The 13141-nt window shown below is 32.0% G+C and overlaps 1 protein-coding gene across 2 annotated transcripts; it reads right to left on the bottom strand.

Annotated features, from left to right (window-relative positions):
* Positions 1-2473: 2473 nt before the first annotated feature.
* On the bottom strand, positions 2474-9308 carry LOC133702142 (phosphomevalonate kinase, peroxisomal). 2 transcript variants are annotated; one of them, XM_062126382.1, is made up of 10 exons: positions 9092-9308; positions 8661-8789; positions 8372-8469; positions 8039-8148; positions 7893-7945; positions 7134-7505; positions 6072-6176; positions 5259-5486; positions 3966-4088; positions 2474-2953 (listed from the first exon to the last, which is right to left on the bottom strand). In XM_062126382.1, exons 2-10 carry the CDS (start codon positions 8781-8783, stop codon positions 2687-2689), a joined length of 1479 nt encoding a protein of 492 aa, XP_061982366.1. In that variant the 5' UTR covers positions 8784-8789; positions 9092-9308; the 3' UTR covers positions 2474-2686. The 2 variants fall into 2 exon arrangements, with proteins under 2 accessions (XP_061982366.1, XP_061982365.1); XM_062126381.1 differs by having other exon boundaries at positions 8661-8811; positions 9092-9307.
* Positions 9309-13141: the final 3833 nt, after the last annotated feature.

Here is a 13141-nt window from a genome sequence, read left to right as displayed (position 1 = left end):
ATTACTCAACAAATAATTAATATAATTTTCTTTCTGCATGTTGCGCCTAGCCTTTCTTTTTTCCTCCCTTCAATTTAAGTCTTTAATATTGATTTTAAATTGACATTTATTTTTTATTTTATCATATAACTAAATTAAATATTTTTTTTATTAAATCTAGTGAAGTCAATAACTTAAATTATAAGTTTGACAGGTTAATCTAACTTGATTTATTAATGCATTGAAATAATATTTTTTATATATTTTTTAAAATTTATTTTTCACATCAACACATCAAAACTATTTAAAAATATAAAAAATTAATTTAAAGTAAAAATATAAATATATAAAAAAATATTTTTAAAATATAAAAACTAATAAATTTGTATATCTCACCGTGAAGATAGATACAATGCCCTATAGGCTATAGGGCACATGCATCAGAAAGTTGTTCAACGAACCAACCTAACATCAAACCTTGATATTGCTCCTTCTTGTCCAAAGATGGCAGACAGTCCTGATCATTAAACAAAGCTATAGTCTTAGCTTAGGCCTAAAAATATGGCAAATGATCTTCGAGACTTGGCTCAGAATCATTTCTTTAAGCAGTAAAATTAAATCTACGACCTAAAAACTGCAAGTGCGGCATATATTGAGCACATAGTTGCCTTATTTTTATCAAGCCCGGCTGTATAGGACTGCTTTTTGCAAGATTAAATAGTTAATTAATCATGTTCTCAATGCTTAAGAACAATGGTAATCCATAACTATTTGAATGAAATAAAATATTCACGCATTGTTAATATGTTTTATTGTAAAAAAAAATCATGTAAAAGTTGACTCGTTATAATCCGATTGATTTGGCGACTCTAAAGAACAATCGATAAAAACATAATTTGACTAGTATAATCTTATAGAAAGCAGGTTGAAATAAATTATAAAGCCTAATTCTTAATAAATCCAATGTTGAAAGATTAAATAAAAAATAATAATTAAAAAGAGGATAAAAAAATGACCTGAGTTAGCTAAGTCAACCCACCAAATCCATACTCTAAGTCATGAGATCGGGATAACCTTATATAAAGCAACTTAAAATAAATTACAAAACCTTATTTCCATTCAATCAAACGTTAAAGGATGAAATTAGAAAAAATTCAATTTAAAAAAAGACAAAAAACTATAAGTTAACCTGCAAAATCCGTGATATGGGTTAAATATTGATCTAATCTCATAAAAAGGACATCTTTAATACAATTTATGAAGTGCAATTTCCTATATAAGTTCAAAGTCAAATGATGAAATTAAAAAAAAAACTAAAATTTAAAAATAAGAAAAGAAAAAAAACATATCATTTTTCCAACGAACAATGATATGTGAGGAGAGAGACAATAAATTCCCCTTCTCAATTAATGTTTGTTACTACATGTGGACCCGTACTACATTGCAAGGTTGTATTATTTTTTTCCATAAAGAATAATGTTTAGGCGCCACAAGCATATTTTAAAGAAACAAGAAAAATCTATGACTCATGTTATAGACCCGACTAGGTTAAATAAGTTGGTTTTACTTTAATTAGATGATAAAAAAAGATAATGATAATAAACAGATCAAAATTAAAAAAAAAATAAAACAATCACGATAACTTGTGAAAAAACCTTTTTCTGATAGGAAAAAACAATATAGTTCAACTTTCAACCAAGTAAACATAGAATGATAAAATTGGATAAAAAAAAATAAAAAAACTAGTCCGAGTCAACTTAAGTTAACATGACAAATATATAAACTTAGTAATAAGGGGCGAGTCAATCCAAATCAACTCGTCAAACTTGTAATTCAGATTATAAAATCAAAATAACTCACTAGAAAATAAATATAGGTTTTACGTTGTTATTTTTTATTCAACCCATGACAAAACAAGTAACTAGTTGTGGCCTAAAATGAAAGGAAAAGAAGAAAGAATAGAATATTGTTAAATTAAAAATAAAATAAAATTCCACCCTTCAATTTTTTGGGGTTAAATGTTAACCTCTTTGAACATTTCCCCTTCCTCCGAAGTTGTACTGAACAGATGTAAAGAGGTTAAAAATTATTATCCTCTCACCAAACATGCCCTTAATTTGAACCAGAACACCCTAAGCTTTAAGAAAACATAAAAAAAAATGTCTAAAACGGAAATTGTTAGTTGAGATTAGGCACCGCCAATAATTATTGGAAGGTCATAAATCATAGATACACATCAGGAATTCTTCAGTTTATATGAATTTATAAATGGTTAATCACAGGATTATGAATTTGGAAATGGCTAAGCACTGCTGTTTATATGATAAAGCGTACATAATATTACAGTCAAAGCAAACCCAGGAAAATTTAGGGTCTGTCAGTCTTAGGTTTTTGATAATCTGAAACCTCAAAAAAGAGTATCTCAGATTCATCGTTTTCTGAAGTTCAATAACCAAATAAAATCTTTCTATATCAGTAAGCTAACAAATAAATGTGGAAGAAACACATGCAGCTTTATTTGATATCACTTAAGGCAGGCATGGCAGGTACAGACTTTGATACTGTTCCTCTTCTTTATGAGCAAACTTTGATACTGTTCACCAGGATTTTCTTTCATTTTCAACCCTTTTCAAACTGAACCAGTCCACAAAATCTAATACAAATCTTTCTGAATCAAATTTTCTATTATTAAGATTATAGACCTAGCTCACTCAATATGAACTGCAGACACAGCTGCTGTGATTTCCTTGGTTATTGGATCACCAGTTTCTAAAGAAACACCATGTGGGTCTTCTCTGACTAACAAGGCCAGAACATTTAGAGAACTCCAAGCTTTGGCGACGTTGCTGCCAGAGTCCCCTAAGGTCACAGCAAAGACAGCATCGAATCCACCTGCTCCAGGAACTCCTGCCAGCAAAACTCCTTCCATGTCCATAGTAGCATCCAAAAGTCGAGTCTGTGATTCAGGCTCTATCTGCAAAGTTCAAAAAGATTATTAAACATCAAAAAGCTAAAAACCTAATTAAATTAATATTTGTTCCATTCGAGAAGCAGGATGAGAACCCAGCACAACATCTTCAACTTGCATTTCACAACAGATTTATGAAGTTGCTGTTAATTAATGTTTGCTTATGTTGCAAGGAAAAAAAGAAAACACGAATGAAAATCTCCCAGCCAGAAGTTGCATGCAAACTTTGTGCATAGATTTAAATTGTGACAAAGGCAGTTGTCTATGCACTTGATATTAAAATCTTACTCTCTTGTACCGCATGGGATCTTACGAGAACAAAGTTTCTTTCATCTTATTCTATTTAACGTTTATAAATAGCTTTCTCCAACAAATATTCTGCAGCTGCAAAATGTTCTCACTTTTCAGGGCCTGAAAATGTGCCCCCGCTCCTCCTTTTCAATTAAAGAATTGCAAACGTATGCACCACCTAAAAAAACCATACCAAAAACAAAAGGACACTGGCACAAGGCATCCAGAGCAGGGACTGGGTAATAAACTACAACTGCAGTTAGTACATAGCTAACCCAAGAGATCCTATCTAAGGAAAGAACTAGAAAGCTGGAACGCATATTTGAGTATGATATTGATAAGACAGCAGAATGATTATGCTATTCCTATCTTGCCCAACTGTGAGAACCGAGAAGGGTTGAGAACCCTTACATCAAACATTCAGCATGACACTTGCCGAAGCCATATAAAGTCAAACCATTACATGGCATAGCAGGAAGGTCAATATACCTTTCAGGAGAGTAGCCAAAGGAGAAGACTACATTGGCAGTGCTGTTGTAACATAGTACATTGGTGAAGTCACTATAGCTAGCCAGTACTAAAAGTGGCGAACATGCTACTCAGAAACATTGATGTTTATATAATAACAAAAATTATTGTCCTAGTCCTCTTTTTATCATATCCATAAACATTTCACTCAGATATGAAAAGTTGCATCTTGGGAACAAAGAAAGAGAAAGAAACCTACCGGGACACCTGCAGCCTCGCCCATCTGGCGCATCAGATTTCTGATCTCAACCATGGCACTTCTTGCTCCTAATAATGCTTTAACAACTGCTTCTTGGCTAGGTTCGGTGGATTGTTCTATCCACTGTTCAAGCAATTCATGAAATTATATCAAAATCAACACTAGGCAAAAAAGTCACAAGGTAAGGAAGGAGCACCAAACATAAAAGATTGAAAAAAACAGGATAAAAAAATACTTTGACAGCATAGACAAAGTAATTGGCAGCTTGCACATCGTTATCCACAAACAATATGAAACTAGTGTAGCTAGACATGATTCAAAACAAGCATCTAATTGGTTTGTTCATTCATGTCTACATTTGTCAAACACAGTTTTCTGTTATTAGAACAGTCATGTTTCAGGTACAGCACTTTTCTGTGGAGAATAGTTAAACTCGTGTATGAGGCTGAATGAACCCCACAATAGTGCATTGTTAGTTAGTCTCCTTGTACTATTTAGTCAGAGATGCTAATGGTCTTCAAGGGAGAATTTGGAATAAGCTAAGATCAATAGGAAAGTACAGAGCAAGGGAAGTATATAATGACATGTCAGCTATGATAATAAGAAAGAACAGCACGTACTGATAACCAGGTATTACATTATTGTCCAGCAAAACTCACTTTACCTAGACTTCAACAACCATGAATGAGGAAGAAGAGAAGAGTAGAGAAGGCAAGGACCTTTATAGAAGACCCCAAAAAAATTCAGACTCCTGCTCTATATTTATCTATTTGTTTATTGACAAGTAAAATTCAAATATATGATAAATCATTGCCCCACAGCAAACACCCCTCTACCACCAAAGCCAAAGCTTGGAAACCAGATTTCCAGTTCTGGCAATTCATGATTGAGGTGCTGGCAATGTGACAGTGACTTATTTAAGGCTTTATTCAATTTGAAATGAATATTTTTCAGGATAAAATTAACAAAGGCATGTCTCAGTACATAAGAAAACCACAGATTTCCAGTACCTGTCTTTCACAGAATTCCTACTACATGACTGGAGGATAACAGCAGTAGGTGACCTTTCATGAGGAAAGGAAACTCTACATGAATGGTAAAAATCAAATAAAAATAGAAAATCAAGAAATTTAACTCACTACTGTTTCACAAACAACACAATCTACGACTCACAATTCCAGACAAAATCAATGTTCATAAATGCATATAACCTGTTTGACAATCAATAGAAAGTTGTCAGGGTTTTATTAGTGCTCTCTTTTTAGATATAACGGAAACAAGTCCAACAAATACCTTCTCTGACCTTTGCTTGCTGCAAATGTCTATTACACATTTGTAAGCATTCCAATTCTCTTCTGCAAGCTTGCTTAAAATATTGAATTGGATTTCAAGTTTTAAATTTGCCTCTGACAACTTTCTCCATGTTTCTTGGGCCTTTGCAGGGTCAGATTTCTGCCACCTTTTCACAGCACCTACCATTGATGGCGTGGATGATCCTCCAGTCCCTGGTTCTCCTAATAACTTTGGAAAGCATCATAATTATTGTCAGCAAACAGTTATTAAGGTCTTTGCAAAAAGTGGATATCTCAAACAAACCAAAAATTGTTGTTTGAAAAAGAAAAGGAAATTGCAGCTAAAATTGTCCCTTTTCTACCCTGAATTTGTTAAAAGAAAAAAAAAAGTTTTCTTTTGATTGCCTCCCTCAGTTTGTTAATGCATGCCTTTAATCATTACTGTTCTCATAGAATCTTCACATCTATTGTGTAGTCAACCAACAAGCACGAGCTTCTCATCAGTATCAATAACACAGGATCACAGGATGACAAGAGGACAAATTCATTATACCTAGAAACCATGTGAGAGTGCATAAAAAATGTTCAAAATCAGACAGAAGGGAGCCATGTTTCTGGAAAATGAGATTAAATGAGAGATTTTCTTTCTTTCCTTTTTTTTCTTTTAGTCTCTTAAAACTAAAGTTGGAATAGGGCTTTCACCATCGTATCTATATAACTGTATGGTAGGAAAGCTACATATTTTCCAACAAAAAGCATAACCATAAATTCATACACATAAGGAAACATCAACAGTATATGTCAAGATGCTCACAAGGTTCATCGATGGGGGCAAAGAAAACTTGGTCCTCTCATGGTCCCACTTTCCTTCTAGGATGGCAGCCATGACTTCCTGTAATGGTGTTCCATTCAATGCATCCTGCAACGCTTTCCATGGAGTTTTTAAGGAAAATGAACTCTAGTGAAAGTTGCATAAAACATACTCTCAACTTTGCATATAATTGTTCTGAAAGTTGCAAGGATACAGTTTTCAGGAACAGATAACATCTTTATCCACATAAATAGACACGCATGATTGTTAATTTTATTTATTCCAAAATTGGCAACGATCTACACAATAGTGAGGCAGTTGACACGGTTCAATTAATGCAACCTGAATAAGTCGTCTTCTTACACATCACCCTTAGAGAACTGTAAACTTTGTCATTTATTCAAAAACCTTTAACCTTGCCTCCAGAAATGCACAGGAAATTATTTGTGCTAAAATCTAGTAAACGATGTAGGATTTTATTTATTTATTAAAGGTTTTATTATTGTTTTCACAAATAGAGATCACAGACACAAATTGAATAAAATTTAGGAAGACAATGGATAGTAAAATTATGCAGAAATCAACTATGCTTAATTACTGAAAAAGTTTTTTACAAAGTCAAGTCTGCATGGCATCCAAAATACTAGAGTACTTACCAGTTTTTGATATAAATACATATCATAAAAACTCTTCACAACTTAATGGTGAAGATGGATATGCATAGATAAAGAAAGAGGGAGGGGGAGGGAGCAAGAATACAGGCCTTTGCTCAACTTTAGGTGATAACATTAGACATCAATTCCTCAAGAAGCCATACAACCCTCAAACCCAGGATGGGATTCACAGTGAGTGCATATCAAAGAAAGTAAACAACAAATCAAACAGTATTTACCTTACCAATGGCCATTTAACTTGCAAATGTAATTTTAATCTCTTTACTTCTGAATCAAATTCAATGGGGGAATGATCATGCAGTCATGGTGTAACCTCTCAATTGACATCATGAACCCAATCATTAGATGCACAGAGAGGGAGAGGAGGCGAGAGAGGGATGGAGGGAGGGACCTGAGCAGAAGAAAGCACATCTGGTGAAAAGCGGACATAACGGTGACTTCCATAAACTGCAGAACTGACATCAAAACCACTTCCAATTTTCCCTTGTGCAATACAGTGAGCAGTTTGAGCAATAATATGCACCACATCAAGATCAGCAGATCCCTCATTTTTAGACAGGGGTGAAAGATCAACCACTCCAAGGTAATGAAGCAGAGCAGCAACCACAGCAGTGGTCATTGCTGCAGATGAACCCAATCCAGTTTTTGCAACTTCAGGCTTGCAATTCTGTCCATTTTCTTCTTCTGCATTGAAGGTAATTGATGTGAAAGGAGGAAGAGCTGCCAATGATTCTGGTGTCAAAGGGAGTCCACGTGCTTCAATCTTTGAAAAAGGGTGACCACGTTAACAAAATATTATAATAGAAAACATTCTACTCTTATACGAGCATCTCATTCACAAGAATCAAATAATTAAATGTTCTCATGTACCTCTTTTTTTTGCAATTTATTTATGAGATAAAATTGTTGGCTGCTGTAAAGGAATGTGTGCTGTTATATTTTATGATGCAAAATCAAATTAAATGCGTTAAAGAGCAATCTAACTGACAGTTATGCATATCATGGTCGAAGAACAACTGTTGGGGAGAGAAGATGAAACAAAAGGGCACCGAAAGTTATGAGGGAGATGAGCAAGTTAGAAATATGCTCTGACAGAATTTTATCTGTGTAAATAACACAATAGCTGGCAAAAGCAAAGGAAGGTAAATACCTGATTTCTGTATGAATAGAAGTCATTGCAACCTAAAATTGTGATATCAAGGCCTGCCTCAATAACCAGTAGAAACATTAGATTCTTTAAGTCCTAATAGGTGAATATTGCATAAAGGATAAAGAAAACATAAGCATCAACATTACCTTGCAAGAGTAGCTTGTGTAAGGCATCCTTCTTATCTTTGTCAAATAATGCATGTGCAGCTGCTATGGCATATGGTACCGCTTGCTCCACAAAAGGGTTCCTTGATTCACTGAAACACAAAATTCATTTAACCATACATTTTCCTTAACAATTGCACTTTTCTGGCCTAGGGATATCTTTCTAGATAACCTTCAACATGTTTAGTGCTGGGCGTGCATAATCAGATATATGTAGGCACTGTTGAAATGAATCGATCAGGAATACAAGGACTATCAGGGATCCCGAATGACAGTAAAACACAAGCACTTAATACAATCCTCAAAAGAACTTGCCTTGAAGAGACACACTGAAGCATTAAATTCTTCAGTGACAATTTATACATGCTTTCTCTGGAGAGTTGGGGAGATGTTAATCTAACATCAGTCCAAGCCTGACATGCATCAAACAAAAATATTCAAAAAACATTCCAACGCTTTGGTCACATTACGTTTTTTAAAAAAAGCAGAGATAAACAAATTAAATACTATGCATTGATTTTAAAAGTTTGAGACTTTAATAGTATAATCTCAGAAAAAACCAAAATAACGCTAAAAGATGACAAAAATTAAAAGAATCCCTCACCCAGGCCCAGCTATCAGGCTTCATTTCTTCATAAAGAGGTTTAACAATGGCATAGAAACGAGCATTTGTGCTTAAAACAACTCCAGCATTAGGTCTCTCCAATATGAGGTAACCCCCAGTCATCAAAACCTTACCAGGAGCAGAAGCAACTCTGTTAAATTAACATCAACAACACCAGTCTCATCAAACACTAACAAAAAAACCCAGATCAATAATTAACGAAGAAACAGCAAACGTTGAAAAATTATACAAAGTCGGTTGACCCAGAAACAAAAAGAATGAAATTCAGATTTCTTCACTTTGTGTTTTCTACTATCATAGCAGTAGTGTAGATTAGAACTCTTTCAGCGGTAAAAGAAGGAGATTCAAAGCATGGGTTTTTTGGTTTTGCAAAAGAAAATAAAATTTGAAGTGAGGAGAATTGAACTTACACAGCCATAGCTAAGCTAGCTTCTTTGAGATTTGCAATCTGAGACAGGTACAGTCAAGAGTTAAATCTTTCGAATTTCGTAAGGCAAATGCGAGGAAGGAGGGAAAGAGATGTGGAGATTCAAAGGACGACAACCCGCACGCACTCAACCACTTTGGCTCGTTCGTTATTTTTAACGTCAATATTTTTTCATCAAAACTGTGCTATTTACGAACAATAACTTTTAAAAATATCATTATTTCTAATCATGATATTTAATAAACTGTATTATTTCTTCCAGTTTGGTTTTTTTTTTTTTTTTTTTCAATATTAGAAAGGAAATTTACCCCTTTCCCCTGGTGTTCACCTCATTATCGATTAAGTCCTCCAACAAGAGATTTTCTTTTCTGGCTCATAATTTGTTCTTGAGTGCAGGTAATTGATAATATTAAATTATAGTTGAAAAACTTTAACTTACCTTTTTATAACTTACCTTTTTATAGTTAAATGATATTTAAAATTATAATAGGGTTGTTTTTTAAAATATTTTTTTGTTTGAAAATATATTAAAATAATAATTTTTTATTTTTAAAAAATTATTTTTGACATAAATATATTAAAATAATTTAAAAATATAATAAAAATTAAATTTTTATAAAAATTAGTTCCTTTGAGAATTATTATGTTCTTAGTATTTACTCCAATTTTATACATTAAAATAGATACTGCATTAGATAGGTTTGACTTGTTGATAAATGAATTTGTTTTCATATTATTATCTTAAGTTTGAATTTAGAAAAAGATTGAAAAAAAAAATTGTAAGCGCGCAGACATTGCCGTAAATGTCTTGTCCAAACAGTCCTTATTAAGTTCTGTTTGGTATCACGGAGATGCCGTGATTCGAAGAAATTTTGATGATTTTTTTATATTTTTAAATTGTTTTTAATATGTGAATATTATTTTAATTTATTTTCTAATAAAAAGCAATTAATACCATAATATTAAATACTTATAAGATATTTGGTATTGTGTCCGAAATACCGTTTGCCAAAAAAATAATTTGTTTTTTTTTAATATTTTTTTATTATTTTTAAAACATAATTTTCTTTGGTCAAAGGCATGATCGAAGCCTTGGTCAGATACTGCTCTTGCAATGAACTAAAACCTCAAGCATCCGCCCTTGCCTGTTATTTTTTTTTTTGACACGTGGGATTGTCGTGGGAAACAGAAGGGCATACAGATTTTGCTTATTTCATGTTCAAAATGAGCATTTATTTTGTTTTTTCTCCCTTCTTTTCTGAACAAATTTAATGGGCCGCCTCTCACATTGAATTCAGCCATGGTTGACGGTGTACTTCTGCACTCTCATGTTTTTGTGCTGTAGTTTCTTGACTTCTTCAACCCTTCGGTTTGGAGTTCTTAGGTTGCATTTTAAATTTAAAATGTTGACTTTTATTGTTGGAGGAAGTTGTTCTCTGTGGAACGTGGATTGTTGACCTTCAAATTTAAACTATCCTCTTTTTTTTTTTATTAAAATACTTTATACCATTAGTGCACTTACAATATAGTTTATTTTTGGAATAATCTTAAATTATTCCCCAGCCTGTAATTTGTTTCTCAATTTGCATCTCCACCCATGTTTTTTTACCATTTGGGTCCTGATCTTTTCATAATTCCTCAATTCAATTTTAAATTTTTGTTAAAAAAAAAAGAAGAAAAATTTGATTATGTTCATTTGAGTGAAAGAAGAGGAAAAAAACAAGATCACCTCACAATGGATGCCATGGATACTCCCCCTTTTTTTAGCAATATGTAGCTAATAACATAGTTTTAGACCTAGTTCGGTCCAAGACCCGGGTTCCGGGTCTTGACCGGGTCACCGGGTCATCTAGATCAATTCTTTAAAAAAAATCAAAACGACGTCGTTTTAGTAAAACAAAAGTCAACGGGTTGCAACCGGATTTTTGACCGGATCGCCGGGTTACACTGGGTTTTTTCTTTCCCTGTTTTTTTTCAACCCGGCCGGGTTCCAGTCCCGGATCGACTCGCCGAGCCGGACCGGGTTTTAAAACTATGGCTAAAAAGCTTGGTAGAATAAATAATAAGAAAAGGTGGCATATGGGGGGTAATAGAGAATTAAAAAAAAAAAGAAGAAGAGTATAACTAGTATATGCATGGTTTTTCTTGAGAAGATTATTTTTATTAAGGGAGTTCTTCACACTGATGTCTCAAAACAAAGATTGAGCTCGTGTTTTCTATATAAAACCAAATGCTTGAAAAATGGAAGAAGAATTAGCTAATTAATTGTTTTGTTTTAAAAAGAAGACGGGGGAAGAGAAAAAAAGGTTAGTTAGCATTTTACTTTTTTTTTTTTTTTTTTTGGCTAAGACTATCAAAATCACTATCATCTTGAAATAAAAAAATTTCAATGGAATATTTTCTTGACATTTAGAAAAAAACTTTCATCGGTAATTTTTATATCGATAAAATTAATGACAAAAACATATTATCAAGAAATCACTCATCAGGGATTTGTGTTATGTCGGCTTTTCTTTCAGTAATATCCTTTTATGATGGAATGAACGGTAGAATATTCACACTAAAAAATCAGATTTTATAATTCATCTTCAATCGACAACCTTAATTCCCAACAAACTATTCTATTGTTGATTCCATCAAGAAAAAAAACATTTTTATTTCCGGTGGACTATTATGTCCTATTCCATAAAAAATGTATCCTCTAGTGATTCCATCAAAAATTCCCAAATACATTATTGACAGAATAAAACCCTAATTCTTTTTTTTAAGTAGATATATCATCATATTTTCATCATGAAACTTTTTATTCTTGCACTTTAAACACTTATATTTAATTTTACCTTTACTAATATTTTCGAATTAAAAAGTATGAAATTAATAAAACCCTAAACTCTTTTAAGATAGTCATGCCTATACAACAATTACTTATAAAACATGTATAGAATATTGATGACAATATTATTTATTACAATATAACTATCAATTCAAAATCTAACTTCTTGTTAAAAATAAATTTATAATTCAATAAGTAATTATCATTTTTATACAAATCTGATTTTGAATTGATTATCATCTTTACACAAATTCAATTTTGCGTCAAAATGTGATCTAAACAATAAAATTAACAATAAATAATCGATACCCAACTAATTATTCTCATTTGTTTAATTCAAACTTATTCAATCTATATTAATAAATTTTAATTATTATCAATTCCATAAAAAATTAATTTCCTTAAATTTTCTTAAATTTTCAACTTGACAATAAAATTGACAAAATGTAATTGATACCTATTAAATAATCCATCATTTCATCAATTACAACATATCTAAGTTACAGCTTCAAACTCAATTTCATCAAATAACAAATAAAATCAAGTTCTCTTAGATCTCAAATAAACCCAACATACAAATCATACATTAGCACAACAAAATTTTTTAGGAAAAAGTTATATAATACTTAGATATACAAGCAAACTACAAATACTATAAAAAAAAAATTCAATAAATTAACCAAAAACATAAATAAGTTGGTTTGTTTACTTGGTATAGCGAAGTTTCACAAGAAATTAAACATGAGAGGAGAGGCTGTTGTTTTTTTTGGTAGAAAGAAGAAAAGGAAAGTAGGGGTAAGAAAGAACTCACGAGTTTTTATTCATTTAATTTTTTTGATGAAGTGTTTGTTGGCAATTTTATCAGAAAATACTGACATGTCACATTTTCAACTAAATTTTTATTATTTTATTATTTCTCTATTTTGTTGAAATTTTTGTCAAAAAATATTCCATCATAATTTACGTCGGTAGTTATTGACGAAATTTTTTCATCATTATTTATATTAAAAGGTATCGACAAAATATTTTCTGTCGATATTTCTTTTATTATTTGTTAATTTTTTGATAGTGTTTTGTAATATTTCTAGAGATTCATTTTAGCAATATGATCTCCAAAATCTTAAATGCTGCTACTATATATATTGTGATATTTTGAAGAAGATTTTGTTTTGGTGGTAGTGTTCTGGACACCCTTGAATT

This window comes from Populus nigra, chromosome 8, assembly GCF_951802175.1.
Source record: "Populus nigra chromosome 8, ddPopNigr1.1, whole genome shotgun sequence".
Lineage (NCBI taxonomy): Eukaryota > Viridiplantae > Streptophyta > Magnoliopsida > Malpighiales > Salicaceae > Populus > Populus nigra.
Note: the sequence above shows the minus strand (reverse complement) of the source record. Positions and strands in the feature narration are given on the sequence as shown.

Bases quoted from the DNA above. Each gene is read 5' to 3' on its own strand.
- LOC133702142 (XM_062126381.1), bottom strand. The intron at 8,149-8,371 runs GCAAGTTCTTTT...TTTGTGTTTCAG, and splicing joins CTTCAGTGTGTCTCTTCAAG to TGAATCAAGGAACCCTTTTG. The intron at 5,487-6,071 runs GTGAGCATCTTG...TGCTTTCCAAAG, and splicing joins TGCCCCCATCGATGAACCTT to TTATTAGGAGAACCAGGGAC.